The sequence below is a fragment of the Colossoma macropomum genome, unplaced genomic scaffold, assembly GCF_904425465.1.
Source record: "Colossoma macropomum unplaced genomic scaffold, Colossoma_macropomum, whole genome shotgun sequence".
NCBI classification, from domain to species: Eukaryota; Metazoa; Chordata; class Actinopteri; order Characiformes; family Serrasalmidae; genus Colossoma; species Colossoma macropomum.
This window is the reverse complement of record NW_023494910.1, coordinates 365,001-385,621: the sequence shown is the minus strand read 5'-3', so window position 1 is coordinate 385,621 and position 20,621 is coordinate 365,001. Positions and strand designations below refer to the sequence as shown.

The 20,621-nt window shown below is 39.2% G+C and overlaps 1 protein-coding gene across 1 annotated transcript in view; it reads left to right on the top strand.

Moving 5' to 3' along the window:
• The window catches only part of LOC118800554 (NACHT, LRR and PYD domains-containing protein 12-like), a 97,214-nt gene that overhangs the window by 75,413 nt on the left and 1,180 nt on the right, over positions 1 to 20,621 (top strand). Inside the window, exons 10-13 of the mRNA XM_036560820.1 lie at positions 1,364 to 1,537; positions 4,538 to 4,711; positions 8,560 to 8,733; positions 14,176 to 14,222. Of these exons, the coding sequence (XP_036416713.1) occupies positions 1,364 to 1,537; positions 4,538 to 4,711; positions 8,560 to 8,733; positions 14,176 to 14,222 (569 nt within the window). The remainder of the gene's footprint in view (positions 1 to 1,363; positions 1,538 to 4,537; positions 4,712 to 8,559; positions 8,734 to 14,175; positions 14,223 to 20,621) is intronic.

Sequence of the window (20,621 nt, the reverse complement as noted above, 5' to 3'; positions counted from 1 at the left end):
GCGCAAATTCCCAGACACCAAAGAACTAATTAGCACCAACCAGGCACACCTGTGGGTCCTGCGTTTAAGCTCATGCAAATGGCAGTTCACATCACACCTTTGTAAAGGGGTGACTGGTTTGGTACCCAGAGTGTCTTTTTCTAAATCAGAACTCTCTCTCTCAGAACTCGCACCTGCAAAACACTCCGGTTTCACTCACAACTGGAAATCCTGCTCAAAGGTGCTCTTCACCTTCAAAACTCGCACACTAGCTGACTCAACACCACAGCCATGAACGTACCTTTACCAATTGGCGTAAAGCTGCTTAAGAAAAGATGCCATGATTGGTGCACTGACAGAAACCGCCCCTCGACAGCTCTGATTGGCCGAGTTTTGACACAAACATTCAGACATTTTACAGTGAGATGTGAAAGTTGAGCACACGCTGTGGAGCTGAGAGCAGAAATGATTTGTGCACACATGCAAGTTTTGAAGGTGAAGAGCACCGTTGAGCATGTTTTCCAGTTGTGAGTGAAACCGGAGTGTTTTGCAGGTGCGAGTTCTGAGAGGGAATTTTACTGTTGTGCAGATTTTCAGGTTCTGAATGAAATCAAAGTGTTTTGTTGAGCAAATCTGAAGGTGTTTACCTGCCGCACTTCATGCTGACAAGTGCATTCAAGTTCAGTAGCTGCATTCAGAGCAACGCTGTCCTCTCAGGCCGGAACATTCCTCTCTCAAACATCAGGATTATTTCTCAAACATTTTGGCACAAAACTAACTCCATACCGTCCACCCCATATTTGTCCACAGAAAGGTGCGTCACTTTATCTTTGTCATAGTTGCCAAGATTGGAATTGGAGGATGTGTCCAGAACACAAAACAGTGCGGGAGTCCAAACTAAATAAAAGATATAATAAAGAATATAAACATGTAATTTATAAATATAAACATTTAATTTATCATCCAAGCTTCCAAGTTTGTTTTGCTTAACATATCACATCATAATCAATATCTAACTTTGACTGCATATATTCATCATTTTTGTTCTACAAAAATGCTGCAAAATACATTTTTAGGTTAATGTACTGCCAAAAAATTGTTTGCAGTACAAATCATTTTCATATTTCAACATTATTGATGTGAAGTTTGCAAGATGTGAGACAAAACACAAGGACTGAACTCATCAACATCATGATGAATACATTTATATTTTAGTGAGTTGTAATTGTAAAGTCACTTTTAGTGTTAGGAAGAAATCAGGCAACAAGCATCCAGTGTACTACTTTCTAAACGTTTAGATAAAGTAACACATTGAGAATAACATCAGTCTTTTTGAATTCTCCTGATTTAAACTGTACCATGTGCTGTATTACTGATTTTACAGACTAGCTGACTGTAATCTGAAGACGGCATCTAGTGAAAAACTATCATCAGCTCTACAATCAATAAACTCCTCCCTGAAAGAGCTGGACCTCAGTAACAATGACCTGCAGGATTCAGGAGTGGAGCTGCTGTCTGCTGGACTGAAGAGTTCACACTGTAAACTGGAAACACTCAGGTGAGTTTTCTGTAAATTAGATCTTTAATCAAAAATTAAGCTCTTATGTTTCAGACATTTCTGATATTCTGGAATGGGCACTCATACATTCAGTTCTGTCCTTGGTGAAATGTGGCTTTATGAATATTGTGGTTTTCACTTGACTTATGCAGATTTGGAGATTTAGGAGATGGTCCTGCTCTCAGCAGAGAGAATTCAGTAACACTTTACAGATCTGTAGTAAGTGGGCAATGATATGATAGTAGTATGGTAACAAGTTGTGCTAACCTAAACAAAATGCATGCCAGCAGAGGGTGACTGTGGAGAGCCACCCCCAGCCCGGGTGATGCCAATTCACCGAAGCCAATGGGCTGATTAGCACCAATCAGGTACTTCTGTGGGATCCGCATTCAAGCTCATGGCAAATGGCAGTTCAGCATCACACCTTTGTAGAGACGTGACTGGTTTGGTACCCAGAGTGTCTTTTTCTAAATGAAAAGGAAAAAGTAAAAGAGGGCTAAAAAGAGAAACTGTCTGAAGAATACAAAAAGATAAAAAGAGAGCTGAAACTAAAAACAGCTCTCTAAATCAAAAGACAAGAGGAAATAAGAGCCAAAAACAATACAAAAATGAGAACAGGGGCTGAAACAAGAAACAGTTCCAAACCTGAGAACCACAAAAAATCTGCTCTGATCTACAGAATGTTTGCTACGTTGTGTTTCCCAGTGGCGCAATGTTAACATATCGTGCCACTATTCATCATGTTGGTGGTTCAATCCCAGCATTAAGTGATTTCAACCCAAAGTTGCACAATCATGTACAAGTCCATCCACCCCATATTTGTCTACAGAAAGATGCGTCACTTTATCTTTGTCATAGTTGCCAAGACTGGAATTGGAGGATGTGTCCAGAAAAAACAACAGTATGGGAGTCCAAACTAAAAAAAAACATATAATAAAGAATATAAACATGTAATTTATAAATATAAACATTTAATTTATCATCCAAACTATTTTTGTTTGTTTTGTTAAACATATCATATCATAATCAATATCTAACTTTGACTGCATATATTCATCATTTTTGTTCTACAAAAATGCTGCAAAATACATTTTTAGGTTAATGTACTGCCAAAGAATTGTTTGCAGTACAAATCACTTTCATATTTCAACATTATTGATATAATGTTTGCAAGATGTGAGACAGAACACAAGGAATGAAATCATCAACATCATGATGATTACATTTATATTTTAGTGAGTTGTAATTGTAAAGTCACTTTTAGTGTTAGGAAGAAATCAGGCAACAAGCATCCAATGTACTATGTTCTAAACGTTTAGATAAAGTAACACATTAAGAATAACATCAGTCCCTTTTGAATTCTCCTGATTTAAACTGTACCATGTGCTGTATTACTGATTTTACAGACTAGCTGACTGTAATCTGAAGACAGCATCTAGTGAAAAACTATCATCAGCTCTACAATCAGTTAACTCCTCTCTGAAAGAGCTGGACCTCAGTAACAATGACCTGCAGGATTCAGGAGTGGAGCTGCTGTCTGCCGGACTGAAGAGTTCACACTGTAAACTGAAAACACTCAGGTGAGTTTTCTGTAAATTAGATCTTTAATCAAAAAATTAAGCTCTTATGTTTTAGACATTTCTGATATTCTGGAATGGGCACTCATACATTCAGTGCTGTCTTTGGTGAAATGTGGCTTTATGGATATTGTGGTTTTCACTTAACTTATGCAGATTTGGAGATTTAGGAGGTGGTCCTGCTCCCAGCAGAGAGAATTCAGTAACACTTTACAGATCTGTAATAAGTGGGCAATGATATGATAGTATTATGGTAACAAGTTGTGCTAACCTAAACAAAATGCATGCCAGCAGAGGGTGACTGTGGAGAGCCACCCCCAGCCCGGGCGATGCCAATTCCCCAAAGCCAATGGGCTGATTAGCACCAATCAGGCACACCTGTGGGACTTGCATTTAAGCTCATGGCAAATCGCAGTTCAGCATCACACCTTTGTAGAGACGTGACTGGTTTGGTACCCAGAGTGTCTTTTTCTAAATGAAAAGGTAAAAGTACAAGAGGGCTAAAAAGAGAAACTGTCTGAAGAATACAAAAAGATAAAAATAGAGCTGAAACTAAAAACAGCTCTCTAAATCAAAAGACAAGAGGAAATAAGAGCCAAAAACAATACATAAATGAGAACAGGGGCTGAAACAAGAAACATTTCCAAACCAAAAGAAAGGAGAAAAAGAGAACCACAAAAAATCTGCTCTGATCTACAGAATGTTTGCTACATTGTGTTTCCCAGTGGCGCAATGTTAACATATCCTGCCACTATTCATCATGTTGGTGGTTCAATCCCAGCATTAAGTGATTTCAACCCAAAGTTGCACAATCATGTACAAGTCCATCCACCCCATATTTGTCCACAGAAAGGTGCGTCACTTTATCTTCGTCATAATTGCCAAGATTGGAATTGGAGGATGTGTCCAGAACACACAACAACGTAGAAGTCCAAACTAAATAAAAGATATAATAAAGAATATAAACATGTAATTTATAAATATAACATCTAATTTATCATCCAAACTATTTTTGTTTGTTTTGTTTAACATATTACATCATAATCAATATCTAACTTTGACTGCATATATTCATCATTTTTGTTCTACAAAAATGCTGCAAATTACATTTTTAGGTTAATGTACTGCCAAAAAATTGTTTGAGGTACAAATCACTTTCATATTTCAACATTACTGATGTGAAGTTTGCAAGATGTGAGACAAAACACAAGGACTGAACTCATCAACATCATGATGAATACATTCATATTTTAGTGAGTTGTAATTGTAAAGTCACTTTTAGTGTTAGGAAGAAATCAGGCAACAAATATCCAGTGTACTACTTTCTAAAAGTTTAGATAAAGTAACACATTGAGAATAACATCAGTCCTTTTGAATTCTCCTGATTTAAACTGTACCATGTGCTGTATTACTGATTTTACAGACTAGCTGAGTGTAATCTGAAGACAGCATCTTGTGAAAAACTATTATCAGCTCTACAATCAGTAAACTCCTCCCTGAAAGAGCTGGACCTCAGTAACAATGATCTGCAGGATTCAGGAGTGGAGCTGCTGTCTGCTGGACTGAAGAGTTCACACTGTAAACTGGAAACACTCAGGTGAGTTTTCTGTAAATTAGATCTTTAATCAAAAATTAAGCTCTTATGTTTCAGACATTTCTGATATTCTGGAATGGGCACTCATACATTCAGTGCTGTCTTTGGTGAAATGTGGCTTTATGAATTTTGTCGTTTTCACTTAACTTATGCAGATTTGGAGATATAGGAGGTGGTCCTGCTCTCAGCAGAGAGAATTCAGTAACACTTTACAGATCTGTAGTAAGTGGGCAATGATATGATAGTAGTATGGTAACAAGTTGTGCTAACCTAAACAAAATGCATGCCAGCAGAGGGTGACTGATTGGGCTGATTAGCACCAATCATGTACACCTGTGGGACCTGCATTTAAGCTCATGGCAAATGGCAGTTCAGCCTCACACCTTTGTAGAGACGTGACTGGTTTGGTACCTAGAGTGTCTTTTTCTAAATGAAAAGGAAAAAGTAAAAGAGGGTTAAAAAGAGAAACTGTCTGAAGAATACAAAATGATAAAAAGAGAGCTGAAACTAAAAACATCTCTCTAAATCAAAAGAAAAGAGGAAAAATAAATAAAAAATAAATAAACAAGAGTAGGGGCTGAAACAAGAAAGAGTTCCAAACCAAAAGAAAAGGACATTAAGAGAACTATAAAAAATCTGCTCAGATCTACAGAAACTTTCTTATGCTATGTTTCCTGGTGGTACAGTGGTAACGTATCGAGCTACCATTCGTCATGTTGGTCATTCAATCTCAGCTCAAAGGTGCACAATCATGTACAAGCCTGTCTACCTTATCTATGTCATTTATATTTTGAAAGTCTATGTATAATAACTATAAATATAATACTCAACAAATGCTAGTTCCGTTAACAGGTTTTCCTCTCTATACTTGGGTCAGTTCTTCTATGTAACATAAGAAATATACAGCAAGTTACCAATTGTAGCGGTTAATAATTTGTAATAAAATATGGTAAAAAAAGATAACATACTCAAACAGTCCCTCTTCACAAGAAAAGGAAATGTGTTAACTCTGGGTACAACATATTCCACTGTTGACTTATGGACAGTTATTAACCTCAGAAATATAGGCGTTTGTATCACGTCAGCCACCACAGAAAGGTGTGTCACTTTTTCTTTGATATAGTTGCCAAGACTGGAATTCGAGGATGTGTCCAGAACACACAACAGTGTGGGAGTCCAAACTAAATAAAAGATATAATACAGAATATAAACGCATGGAAAAATTCCTTCACAGCTATTGAGTACAATAACATCAGCTCACGTCCTCAGCATGATAAATCACTGGATAGGTGAAAATAACTGTAGCTAAAATGCTAGATAAGCTATGTTAGCTGGAGATGTTGAACTGCTAAAAGTTAATAATAAACAAGTTGTCAGAAAGCTAAACATGCACACATGCTGTCAGGAAGGCCCGCCGGGTCGTCACAGCCCATAACGCCACTTTAGACATTTTCCTCAACCCCCAGCTCCAGAGAACGAACATCTGCTCCCTGCTGATGACTCGTTCTCTCAGATACTGACAGATTTTAAGGGAGAAACTGTTTCTCTGAAAGCGCCTGTTGCAGCAACTTTAAAGCACACACTGCATGTTAACATTAGACAGCAGCAGTGAAATACTGACACAGAGCTTCTTCTCCTCCATATGACAAAGATTATTCCTTTAATAACTGCACTAACTCACTTTTTCTCTGTTCATCATCATCTGACAAACCACTGAAACTGAGATACGTTTGTTTTGCTTCAAACTCAAACATGTGAGTAAGTTGTACATGCTCTACTCATCTTCGTTGTTATTGTCATTGCTTTAGCACAAGCAGGGCCTATTAAGGGCCTATTAACATAAATAAAATGTTCATTTTCCGGTTATGCAAAATAATTATTAAAAATTACAGCCAAGCCAGTAAATAATAATAATAATAACAATAATAATAATAACAAAAACAAAACAACAATAATAATAAAAGTTCAACCTATATAGTGCCTAAGGTACATAGGCAAAAAAGTAGGAAGTAGGTTTAAAGCTGAGCTTTAAAGGAGGAAAGTGAGGGACAGTCACTTAGAGATTGTGATAATGTGTTCCATAGTTTGGGGACCATGACGCTAAAAGATCTGCCTTCGACTGTGGCCAGTTTAAATTTTGGGATAACTAGACGACCTGAGTCAGAGGAACTAAGTGTTTGGGCAGGGCAGTGAGGGTGCAGGCGCTCGGCTAAGTAAGCTGGTGCTGGACCATGTAGAGATTTGTAAGTTAGCAGGAGGGCTTTAAACTGGATACGAAGCTGGATGGGTAAAAAAATGTTTTGTAAATCTTTTTGTTTTTTACATTTATAATGATAAAATGTCCAGATCTCACATCATATTATCTGCTTCATCAGGATATCAGTCCAATATTACATTAAATGTTCCTTTTTTGTTACTTGTCAATAAAATACAGTGACTCTGTTATAAACCACAGATCTAGAAAAGGACAAAGCCATTAGATCAGTGATGAAAAAAACTCACACCAGAAAACATGTTCACTTTTATTTACCTTTATGTATGTTATTATTTATTACCAAAAAACAACACATTTTTAGGTTAGTACAACTTGTTAGCATTACTTTATCATTATCTTACCACTGCAATTACTAATTTATCATTTATATATATTATTTATATATGTATATTACTTAAAATAATGTAATTATTGTAACGCCTTAAATAATATAATAAATGTTATCTAATCTGTATGTACATTCAACTTAAAATGGTATTACCAAACAATTACACACTTATTAACAATCTACTACAGTTACAGTAATTCTGGATATTAAGATGGGAATAATTCCATAATCCCTTCACACAGAAGCAGTTCATATCATTTTACTCAGCCAAACCACAGACAGTATTTTACTTTTATGTCTCTATTAGTATAAAGATTTGCAATGATTTAATCAAGATATACTTTTTTAAACCTCTTGTTTAAAAAATCTTGTTTATTTTTGACAGATTTTAATTTTAATTATTTTATAACTGTAGTGTTCTTTGCTATTCTATAAATTGTTTTACTTAATTGGTGTTTTTGTCATTTCCTCCATTTCACCTTTATCTATAACTTCACTTGTAATGCTTCCAGAAGGAAAATGGTTTCTGCTTTGGAGTCTTAGTCCTAAGTTCTAAATTTCTTCCTAATCATCTCTCCTGGAGATCAGAATCTTACTGGTCATGTTGGGTTGGTGATGTAGTTCCTGTGATGTAGTTCCTGATTTTTGAGATTGCTTTGTGGGAGTGTTGCTGTTTGCTCTGCTCTATTTTTTTCTAATCTTTAGCTGTTTTTTTACTTTTTAATAATTTGCTGCACATCACTCAAAAGTAATTATAACCTTTGGCTTTCAGAGGCTATTTTTCTCTCACTGGGTCCAAAAGACACATTTGTCATCAGTAGTGACAGCAGCATTACTAATTTTGTTTGTGAAAAATGTAAATTAGTTTGTTGGGTGACAGAAAAGATTCTACAGTTAGAGGTGTGCATCTGAAAACTAGTAAAGAGTAGAGCTAGTAAGAAGGGCTCAGGTTCTCTGTTAGAAGCTCCAGGTGCCTCAGAGCGAGTTAGCACTCCCTTGACTCCAGGAGCGGAGCCCTCAAAGTGGGGTGAATGGGTCTCATCTTGGCGGAATAGTCACAAAGCCAAAGCTAATACTAAACTTTCCCTACTCGATCACCACTCCTCTCACATTCACATGTCCAACAGGTTTACCCCACTCAGTGAAACACCCTCTGAGACACCTGTTGAAAGAGCTTCCTTAAAATGCCACCTACACCATAGCTGTATGTAAAAGCCATCTGTCCCTCTTTTTTCTTCCTTTCTGCAGATTGTCTGGTTGTATGGTTACAGATAAAGGCTGTTCTTCTCTGGCTTCAGCTCTGAAATCAAGCCCCTCCCACATCAGAGAACTGAATCTGACCTATAATCACCCAGGAGAGTCTGGAGTGAAGCTGCTGTCTGATCTACTGGAGGACCTACACTGCACACTGGGGAAACTACAGTGAGTTTCTGATTTACTGTCTCTATACATAGACTGACTTCTACTGTGTTTGTACATATACACATGTTTTGTGAGGTGGTGAATTGTTCATCCCATGAACATGAATTTAAATAGCATTAGGACACTGAGCTCCAGTGCTCGGTAGTTTTGGAAGAGACTTTCCATAATGGTTTTAGCTGCAGTAGCTGCTTAATTTATGCTAAAAGCCTAATTAGCTATATTAGTGATCTAATTAATGTTAACATTAGTTAAAGTTGTTGTTTTTCCTGCTAATAACACATAAAATCAGCAAGAGGAAGTTCACTGTTAACTAACACACTGATGGTAAAGTAACACGTAATATAATTAATAAATCAGCAGAAACATCAGGCTGTGTTTCACCAGTGAGGACCAAGAACCAAGAGAGTCACAGAGACAAGCACAGTGAGAGAGAGAGGGAGAGAGACAGAGAGAAAGAGAGCGAGAGAGAGAGAGAGAGATAGCGAGAGACAGAGAGTGACAGAGACAGAATGACAGACAGAGACAGAGAGAGAGAGAGAGAGAGAGAGAGAGAGAGCAAGAGACAGACAGAGAGACAGAGAGAGAGAGAAAGACAGAGAGAGAGAAAGAGCGAGAGCAGTTTATGAATGAATGGAGGAATGGGAAATAAACAAATTATCTGTAAATGTACCTAACATTTATGGATGTTTAAAAATATTTAATACAGATTTAAATACAATAATATTACTAATAATAATAATAATAATAATCATTAGAACATTGCATTTTCTGAAGAAAATACAGAGTGATTATCCAGCTGAAGCTTGTTTCTAGGTCGGTTGCTAAGGTGTTTCTAGCCAGCTGCTGTGGTATGAGGGGTCTGTACTGAGTGGTTGTTAGAGGGTTGCCACATGGTTGGCTGTTGTTGTAAAAAATGAATGGGAGTCTATAGGAAGAACAAGGGATGAAAAATCGACACACAGAGGAGTGCAGGTCAGTATAGCTGTGAATTAGAGCTTGGAGACCTGCCCTGAGTGAGGACACATTCTGGTGGCCGTCAGTCAAAGGAAGGTATAGGACTTATCTGTGGGCAAAACTGAATGGATATAAAAAGGAGGAACGAGGGATGAGAAAAAATTACAAACAGAGTCAGAACAACATTGAATTTGTGCTCAGGGGGCGGCCCTGAGATAGTATATGTGAACGGTGTCTTTCGGTCGAGCAGAAGGACAGTAGCTGGACGTGCAGTTGATTACCCCATTCATTCCTACGGAAAAAAGTCGTAATTTAACGAAGATTGTAAGAAAACCGTACGATCAAAAAGTTGTACACAAGCACACCATTCCTGATCAGACTGAACATTGCAGAGTTAGACCAGTTGTGATGCCCTTAAGGCATTTAGTTAATCTGTTCATTTTTCTTTCTTGTATTTAAAGATTTGTTGTTGCTTATTTTTTGTCTTAAGTAAAAAAAAGGGACCTTCATAATTAATCTTTAGTTTAATAAGCTTATTTGTATGTGCGATGACTTGTAGATCACTTGTAGTTTTTACTTCCGGGGTTTTCCGGGGGTTCTGCAGCAAAACAAAATGAGGCAGACATGAGTTCATGTTCTGAACGTCTCCTTGCATCAATGTGAAGCATCAAAGAGTTTAAGATCATCTAACATTAAACATATTACAGTTCATATATTAGCAATGGTGATGTTAAAAATGGTGTTTGTTAAGTTGGTTAAGAAAAGAGAGAAACTGTTTGTTTACAGTTGTGTATAAGCTAATAGATATATTAGCAGCCATGGTAACTTCTACCTACCATTCAGAACAGGAATGTATATGTCAATGTTTACAGCTATGCACAATGTATAATTAAGAACTCAGAAGCTGAACAAGTTTTGTATTGTTTATTTACAGTTTTCACCTGCATGCTAATGAGAAAGAGTGACAGTAAATAGTCAACCTTACTTTCGACACACGGCACGAGAACACTACACCGCTTTCCATATTCTGAAAACTGCAGGACAAGTTGGACGAAAAATGTCTGGTACAGAAATAATAAAAAAATAATAATAATAAGTAGAAGAATATAAATGGGATAACAATAGTGTTGCACATTATTATATCGCTAATACTACTACTATTAATAATAGTTATAATACCATTTTATAAATTATAATAAAAATAATATGTTTTATAAATAATACTAAATATAGTAATCTAATAAATTCATGCTAATATTAGTCTGAAAACAATAAAATAAAATAGTAAAATACTGAAATTCTTTAAAATATTTCCATTTTTAATGAAAACCAAATTATTTTTGTTAAATGTCATTAACTTAAATGTCATTAATAGTAACTTTTTTTAAATTATATTTCATAACAGCATATTAAATTTAAAATGGTAAATGTAAATATCTGTGTTCTCCAGCCTGTAGATCTGTTGATGGTGTTGAACATTCTCTACATCTGTAAGATCACAGAGATACTACAATTTTACAGTTTGATCATTTCAGGGTAAAAACCTCCAGCCTGACAGACACATCTTAAATACTGAGTTTACCTTCTTACAGAACGACTGAACTGAGCTGAATATTAACTGGCTTCACTGTTAAAAGTGGAACACAGCAGAAGTTGATCTGAACTGTTTTTCAGCTTTGAATCATAAATATTGATTTTGATCATTTGAAGTTTTATTTACTTTGAAATGTTTTGTTCATCCTATTTATTTGAGTTACATATTTAACTTATTTAAACAGATTTTATGATAATAAATTCTGACAAAATGTTAATATATTCTTCTTTCATTGAATATAAACTTAAGTTATTAATAATATTTATAGCATTTTTAATCCAATATTGTATCAAAATAGATTAATTTCATTACCTTCAAACTTTTACTTGAATAAAACCAGCTTTGATAGATGTCAAACATGACAGATTAATTTGACTATGATTCTGAAAAAGATGTATTTAATTATACACACACAATAAAAATAAACAATAAAACAGTAAAGAGTGAAAACATCACAGATTAATCTTTATAAAACTCCAGAAAGTCTCCATTCTTTATAAGGAGTAACTGTAAGGGTTGGCTCCCGGGCTAGGCCACTGCCGGCCACCAGGGGGAGTCAACGACCCAAATGAGCCACACCTGCTCAGGGGGCTTATAAGGGCTGGGAAGAAGACGCACCTTGCTGAGTCTTTGTTTCAGAATTCTGGCAAACAGACCGGCCGGTAATCTTGGTAAGAAGCTCTAAGAGGATTTTCCTCGAGCTTCTTTTCTCTTTGTCGCTTCTCGAGCCTATCCCCCTTTCTCGAGTCGTGTCTTTCTTCCTTTAAAAGAGAGAGAGATAAGTAACTAAAACTATAGAAGGGAGAAGTTTGCCCCTTCCTCTTTTCATTCTCCTTTGGTTATCCCTTTCTGTTGGGAAAGTGTGTTTTTTTTTTATTTTTTATTTTTAGTTATCATTTCCTCAGTGTTTGAGAGAGCCAGTCTTTCCCCTGGCGTCCTTTGTTTATTTCCCGCCTAAGCCTGAGCAGGTGGGCTTTCATACGTCTTTTGTTTTCCCCCCTTTTCGGCGTTCCCTTGTAAGGTGACACCACCTCCATAGAGCAGTGGTAGGGCGCCGGTTTACTAACGTGGCGACGTGGGTTCGAGCCCCGGCGTCCGCAGTTGTATATATTATTTCAATAATACCTTCCAATCGCATAGAAGCTGAGCGTTTGGGTCCTACTTTCCAATACCTTGTGGTGGCTCACCCGGGTGGCCTTTGAAATACCAACCAGATGGCCTGGGTTCTAATCCCACCTCTGGCAAGCTGCTACATTACAGAAACATGTCCTATTTCCTGTAGTTATGAATAGACTGTGTTCTGATCTTTTTACAGTGAGTTCAGTATATTGACAGTAGAGGAAGGTGAGTGAAAGTGCAGCGTAACTCCAGAGAAACTCAATTAAATGTTACTTTTCTATCTTTTGTTTAACTTATTTAGATTATAACCATTATAATGATTTTATGGAGTTAATTTCGTGCCAAAAGTTTCAAATACAGTAAAGAAATGTTAAATATCAAAACGGCAAAAGTTACAAAAACTTACTTCAGTTTTGAAATGTTTTACTGATTATTTCCACTCATTTTCATGTACGTGTATTTTGTGTTTTGCTAGTTTTGCTTCTATTTTTTCTGTTTTGTTGATGCACTTTTGTTTCTGAAATCCCTCTTTTGAATCTGAATTTGTTGATTTATTTATGAATTTTAGCACATATTTTCATGGGGGATGGGTTTCAGAAAAGGGCGTTCACCTGCACTGATTACTGGACAAATGATTTGGAGTGACAGGTCTTCTGACGCGTGCCCACTATATGTCTCGGGTACCGCTCCAACATGGCGTTGTATTGAGTGCAGTGTTGAACTGGAGTATTACTTTAAAATGATTAATGAAACACATATTTAGGGTTTTGTTTTGCTTTGTGTAAAATGGTATTAATGTTATTCTATTATGTTTTTGAATGAAGCTGTACTAACATTCAGGTTTGAAGTTTTACTAATAAGCCTAGCAGTGTCATCTATAGATAACTAGCCTATCACTGTGATCTGGGTTACTGGGTTACCAGTGTGATCTAGAGCTAACTAGCCTTGTACTGTGATTGAGGGCTAATTAGGCTAGCGTTGTGATAGAGAGTTACGTAGCCAAATAAAATTATATAGAGAGAACTAAGCTAAAGTATGATGCAGCACTAATGAGCACAAAAAGTGATCAAGTGCTAACTGGGCTACTAACGCTAGTTAGTATAGATATAAATATCTAACGTTACTTCACTGTATTAATGTGAAGACAGTGATTTGGAGCTGCAGTGTTCTGTAAACTGGTAATGGAGCTAAAGCTCTTAAATATCTAACGACCACGACTTTGGCTGTGTTTACATGCAAAGATTTTTGACAATCTGAATGAATACATTTCGAATACATATTAAGACTGAGATGTTTATCTCACTCTATTCAACAACCTGATGCAAAATCTTCATTTACATGCTCACTTCAAGTAATCCGATCCAAAATGATGCTCATGCATGGAGAAACACTTAGAGTAAACGTTACCATGACAGCGAACATCACATGAGGTCCAGTCTGAGTGAGATGAGTTTCCAGTTGGCGCGCTGGAGTTTTTAATTGCTTTAAAAATATGTCGGACTCAAGAAAACGTCCTTCACATGTCCTTATTAAAGAAGGGCGAGAGGAAGACGTCGTGTTCTGAGACACATAAGCTGGACGTCCGTCCCACCGCCGTCTTTTAAAGATCAAAGCTTCGTCTCCTCTGCAGACCAGTTTCTGCTCCGCCATGCTGAACGTCATAAAGGGTGTCATAAAGGGTGTTTTATACTATAATGATCTGTTTTAGTCTTTAGTTTAGTTTTGATTTGATATGAAGTGTAATGAATGTATAAATGTGTGTGTTTGTTCTTCAGGGTGGATCATGGAGGGAAGATCAGGATCAAACCAGGACTGAAGAAATGTAACACACACACACACACACACACACACATTCTTGTAAATGCCCCAAAGTGAGGACCGGGTAAAAGCCCAGGGAGACTGAGGACCATGGTTTCTGGAGATAAGCTGTTTGAGTGTTTAGCCACTAGATGTCGTCCACATGCGAGGGGTCACTTGATATTGAATGAATAGTAGAATTAACGAAAAAGTTTTCTACCGCTAAACTGAGGACCTGCTCGGCCGCTGGGCAGAAACAACAACATCTGAATGGAATATCACTCTTAAACGCCCAACGCCTCCAACTACTGCAGACAAATTATTTACATCAAACTGTGTTTGTCAAATAACTTTAATGGCCATATGTTTCCAGAGTAAAAAATAAAAGTCATGGCAAAGAGTGATTATTAAACATTTCCCGGATTTTGCAGGACTTTTGTGAGCTTTAGCGATTAACATAGCTAGCGCTTTGAGCCGCCATCACCAACATAGCCTGTAGAGTAGAAGGAGCCTGCCTACAAGGCCGCCTGACCAATAGTGGCTGAGCAACAGAGGCTCTAGCCAATCAGGTTCTAGACCGCTCTGTACGGACGAGTAAGGAGTCCGCTCTGCTGCCCGAGCGCCGCCCTCCAAACAGAACCACCATTTCTGACTGGCTGAAACTTCCATCAGTTAAAACACAGAGCTTTGCCCACGATGGACTGAAATTCCCCCACCAATCAATATAAGCAGAGTATCAGTACAGTAACAGTGACACCATACGAAACAACTCGCTCAGAAAATGACAACCGGCCGCTAAATAAGTTTAAAATGCTGAGACACAGCAACACAACATTCCACACCCGCTGCTGCAGCACAAACCGCGATTAAAGCTCAAAAAGCACAGAATTACCACAAAAACACACAATTACCACATTACAACCACCACAAAACAAACCTGCACATCGCAAAGAAGCACAACAAGCTCACACTGCGCAGCGGCAGCCCTTAAACCCACTTTCCTTACCTTATGAAGACTAAAGCACTGGACAATGGCTGAAGAGTGACGATTAAATCCGCAATAAACCCAACGCCGGAACAAATCTGACCAAATGAGGACAAATAAGCTGTAAAAGTGGCGATTTACTAAACCAAAGCCCTAAAGTACATTAAAGCAGGTAGTTTAGCGATTTTTGAACAGGAGAACGAGCCTGTTTACACACGACTTGATGGTTTGAATCTAGGAATCGATTCTTGAACCCTTCTAGTCGACTCCTTTCCATCGCTAGCGAATAGCTGAATGAATTGGACTCCTGAAGATGACTCGATTGAATCAACAGAATCGATTCCATTCTCTAAAACTCTCAGTCATTGGTGAGAGTCTCAGAGAATGGAATCGACTCTGTTGATTCATTTGAGTCATTTCCATCCAGTATATCCGCACTGTACCGAGTCAAGCACTTTTTTAAGGATTAGTACGAGTCTTTAGTTCAGAAAAAGAGATGCTGTTAATTATGTTGTTCATTGTTTTGTTATTTAAAAAAGGACTGCAAGTTGAATTCCAACAGTAATTCAGCTCGAATAAGATCTAAAATTTATTCACATTATCATTTATTTCCTCATTAATATCTCTTGTATGTATGTATGTATGTATGTATGTATGTATGTATGTAATATATGTGTGTGTGTGTGTGTGTGTGTGTGTGTATATATATATATGTATAGCGAGGGGAGCTTACCAAGGCCGTGATTCTGTTCATGTATTTGATGTGTTATTTACATATAAGATACACGTGTGTACTTACAAAACCTTTCTTCCACCTAAGTACAGGACGTTCACCCATCAGCATAACCAGAGTTTCATCCAGCAGGGCTGGGTTTCCCAAAAGCACCAATGTCATTGTGAGCAAGTGCTAAAGTGAGCATTACATTCAACTCTCTCTACCAGTTAAGATGTTCATCATCCTTCCCTGGTTTGTCAAACATTCAGCAGCCTGAGAAAATGTGGGTGTCACTTCCTGATCCAAATTCAGGTTGTAATTTTGGAAGACATTCTTGCTCTAACATGGCCACTTCAACTTGGTTTGTTAACCCCAGGCTTTGCCGGAGGGCCCAAAGTTTTATTACACGCTTCTATAAGTAAGAGAATAGCTCAGTTAGTTTGCACAGAAGTCCCTGTAGTTAGTGAATAATAAGCCTTAGTGTGTAATAAGGCTGGGGTGTTAAGGGGTTAATTATTTGATTGAATAAATCAGATGAAACTGCAGAAACAGAAGAAACAATGCAGATTATTTTTGAACCAGAAACTAGTATGTCTTGTAATCGTCATTGACTGAAGAGATGAATGAATTTCCTCTTACTATCTATGGTCCATGAGTTTAACTGATCTGGTAGCCATTGGTAATCATGTGAATAATGATGCAATGGAACTTGGAAAACTTGAAGAAATTTTACTGCTCAACTTTTGTGACTGTTGCAGAAACATAATTGTTCATAATCAACATGAATTACGCACAAGATAGTAACAAAGATAACCAAATACACGGGATGGGCGAGCAGAGTGAGAGAGCAGGGGGATGGGAGAGCAGAGTGAGAGAGTGGGGGATGGGAGAGTATAGTGATAGTGGTGGGGATGGAAGAGCAGAAAGAGAGAGCGGGGGATGGGAGAGCAGAGCGAGAGAGCGGGGGATGGAGAGGGGCGAGAGCAGAGGGAGAGCAGAGCGAGAGAGCGGGGGATGGGAGGGGAGAGCAGAGCGAGAGAGCGGGGGGATGGGCGAGCAGAGCGAGAGAGCGGGGGGATGGGCGAGCAGAGCGAGAGAGCGGGGGGATGGGAGAGCAGAGCGAGAGAGCGGGGGATGGGAGAGCAGAGCGTGAGAGCGGGGGATGGGAGAGCGGGGCGATGGAAGAGCAGAATAAGAGTGGGGGATGGGAGAGCAGAACGAGAGAGCGGGGGATGGGAGAGCAGAGCGAGAGAGCGGGGGATGGGAGAGCAGAGCAAGAGAGCGGGGGATGGGAGAGCAGAGCAAGAGAGCGGGGGATGGGAGAGCAGAGCAAGAGAGTGGGGGGATGGGAGAGTAGAGCGAGAGAGTGGGGGGATGGGAGAGCAGAGGGATGGGAGAGCAGAGTGAGAGAGCGGGGGATGGGAGAGCAGGGGGATGGGAGAGCAGAGCGAGAGAGTGGGGGGATGGGAGAGCAGAGCGAGAGAGTGGGGGGATGGGAGAGTAGAGCGAGAGAGTGGGGGGATGGGAGAGCAGAGTGAGAGAGCAGAGTGAGAGAGTGGGGGGATGGGAGAGCAGAGTGAGAGAGCGGGGGATGGGAGAGCAGGGTGAGAGAGCGGGGGATGGGAGAGCAGGGGGATGGGAGAGCAGAGCGAGAGAGTGGGGGGGTGGGAGAGTAGAGCGAGAGAGTGGGGGGATGGGAGAGCAGAGTGAGAGAGTGGGGGGGAGAGCAGAGTGAGAGAGTGGGGGGATGGGAGAGCAGAGTGAGAGAGTGGGGGAGATGGGAGAGTAGAGCGAGAGAGTGGAGGGATGGGAGAGCAGAGTGAGAGAGTGAGAGAGTGGGGGATAGGAGAGCAGAGGGATGGGAGAGCAGAGTGAAAGACTGAGGCATGGGAGAGCAGATTGAGAGAGCGGGGCTGGCTGCTCAGCTCTATATGTTGCTGATATGCCTTCTATAAAACTTATATATCAGCCCAATAATCACTTCTTATTTCCAAACATCAGACCATCGATTATCAGAAGTCCTTTGTTGAACTGCAGCTTGTCTGTATCAGACTGTTTGTGGTTCGAATTGAAGCTAAGCTAGTCTAGTGCCAGAGAGAGCTGGGCTACTGCTTAAACTCATATTAAGACAGTTTAAACCAACATTATTCCACTTCACTCTAACACTACTGTGGTACAGGAAAATGTTAGATCAAACATCTGACCAACTGACCAGCACACTAGTTAACTACTTAACGTTAGCCAAAAAGTTTGCTATCAACATTACTGAAGTAAAACAAAGGAAAGACATCGTTTACCAAAAGACTACAGCTCAGTATTTCTAATTAAAAGTCAAAACGTCGTGTTAAAAGTGTGAAAGTAAGAGAAAACCGCGCTCTCCTGTCTGAAGGCTTGTAAAATGATGCAGCTCCAGAAAATGCGGTATCAGCTATGGAGTTTATTTTGTGCCAAAATGTCTGAGAGAAGATCCTGATGTTTGAGGGAGGAATATTCCGGTCTGAGAGGACAGCGTTGCTCTGAGCGCAGCTACTGAACTTGAATGCACTTGTCAGCACGAAGTGCGGCAGACAAACACCTTCAGATTTGCTCAACAAAACACTCTGATTTCATTCAGAACCTGAAAATCTGCACAACAGTACATTTTCCTCTCAGAACTCGCACCAGCAAACACTCCGGTTTCACTCACAACTGGAAAACCTGCTCAACGGTGCTAATTCACCTTCAACACTTGCACGTGCCCAAATCAGTTCTGCTCTCAGCTCCGCAGCGCGCACTCAACTTTCACACCTGTTCGCTGTGAAATGTCTGAATGTTTGTGTCAAAACTCCAGCCAATCAGAGCTGTCGAGGGGCGGTGTCTGTCAGCACACCAATCATGGCGTCTTTTCTTAACCAGCTTTACGCCAATTGGTCAAGGTACGTTCGTGGCTGTGGTGTTGAGTCGGCTAGTGTGTTGTAGCCTCGACATTAGCTAGATGGATTTATCAGTAATGCTGTCATAAATAATAATGTATTAATCTAACTAACATTGGTAGCTCGGCCATTTGTTTCCTACCAGAGGCTTAACGTTAGCTAACTTCAAATAGCTTAACATTAATCGACTAAGCTGACGTTAGTAAGGTTTCTTTGACTGTAGCTAACAGTGTCTAACAGTTTTCTACTGAAAAGTCTTAACTTTCCTATAGTTCTCGTCTTCATAGGCTCATCATATTATTCCTGTATATTGTTGGAAATTGTTTTATATATTTTACCAAACTAAAGGTTGTAGTATGTTTGTCAGGTGTCTCTGTAAACTACCAGTTATTTTAGATCTCTAAGTCATATGGATGTGACACAGTACTAATTTATTTCTATAAAATATTCATTAAAATTCAGTCGAGGCGTATTTTACCAAACTAAAGGTTGTAGTATGTTTGTCAAGCATGTCCCCATACATTGCAAGTGATTTTAGATCTATAAGTGATATGGATGTGACACAATGGCGATTTATTTCTATAAAATATTCATTAAAATTCAGTCGAGGCATATTTTACTAAAGGTTGTAGTATGTTTGTCAGGTGTTTCTCAAACCAACGCTTGTATGTTATTTGTATTATGTTGTTTAATTAATTACAAGTTATTTTATTTTGCAGTAGGTTTGTTCAGAGTGTCCCAGGTCAATTTGTAGGTCCACTTCATATGCCTTTAGACAGCCTAACTTGCTAAAAGTGTATACTTGTTAATGTCCGGTACGGGGATGTTTTTCGTTTTTAAGCAGTACCCGCACTTTACAGACGGTCCCTTTCCATTTTCTGCTACCACTGCAGCGATTCCGGCTATTTTCATCATACCTACTCAGTGAAATGGAAAGATCGAGTACTTAGGTGAAATATAAAGATTGTAGTTTGTTGTCTGTTTTATCACGATTTAGAAAATGTTATTTCAGAAATTGTAGGAGGTTGTTTTTGAGCGGTAGGAGGGGCGAAACGCGAATATCCGCTGAATATCCAATATCAGCCTAACTTTACCGAGCTCTGTGTCTCAGCATTTTAAACTCGTTTAGTGGCCGGTTGTCGTTTTCTGAGCGAGTTGTTTCGAGTTGTTACTGTACTGATACTGTACTTGTATTGATTGGTGGGGGAATTTCAGTCCATCGGTGATTTAACTGATGGAGGTTTCAGCCAGTCAGAAACGGTGGTTCTGTTTGGGGGCGGCGCTCGGGCAGCAGAGCGGACTCCTTACTCGTCCGTATGGAGCGTTCTAGAACTTGATTGGCTAGAGCCTCTGTTGCTCAGCCACTATTGGTCAGGCGTCCTTGTAGGCGGGCTCCTTCTACTCTACAGGCTCTGGCGGTAATGGCGGCTCAGAGCGCTCGCTATGAGCATTGTTAAAGCACTCAGATGAACAGGGAGCCTAAGAACTCTGATGGACTGAGTTTCTGAGGCTCTGTGTGGAAGTTAAAGGGTATTTCAGCTCAGTCCGACGAACGCTCGGTTGCCAGGATGTGTTTAATAGTAAATATCGAGCTGTTTAATAATCCACTCAGATAACTTGAGTGCTGTGCTCATGCAGGGATTAAAGGGGGCGCCACTGAGCACTGGTGTGTGTGGCAAAAACGTGTTTTAGGCATTAAGTGAGGACCTCTGTGAAAATTCACCAGGACCATCAGGAGGATAAAAGGAGATGAATACAATAAAAAAAAGTGAGGACCGGCAAAATGACCTCACTTCCTGAAAATGTCCTCAC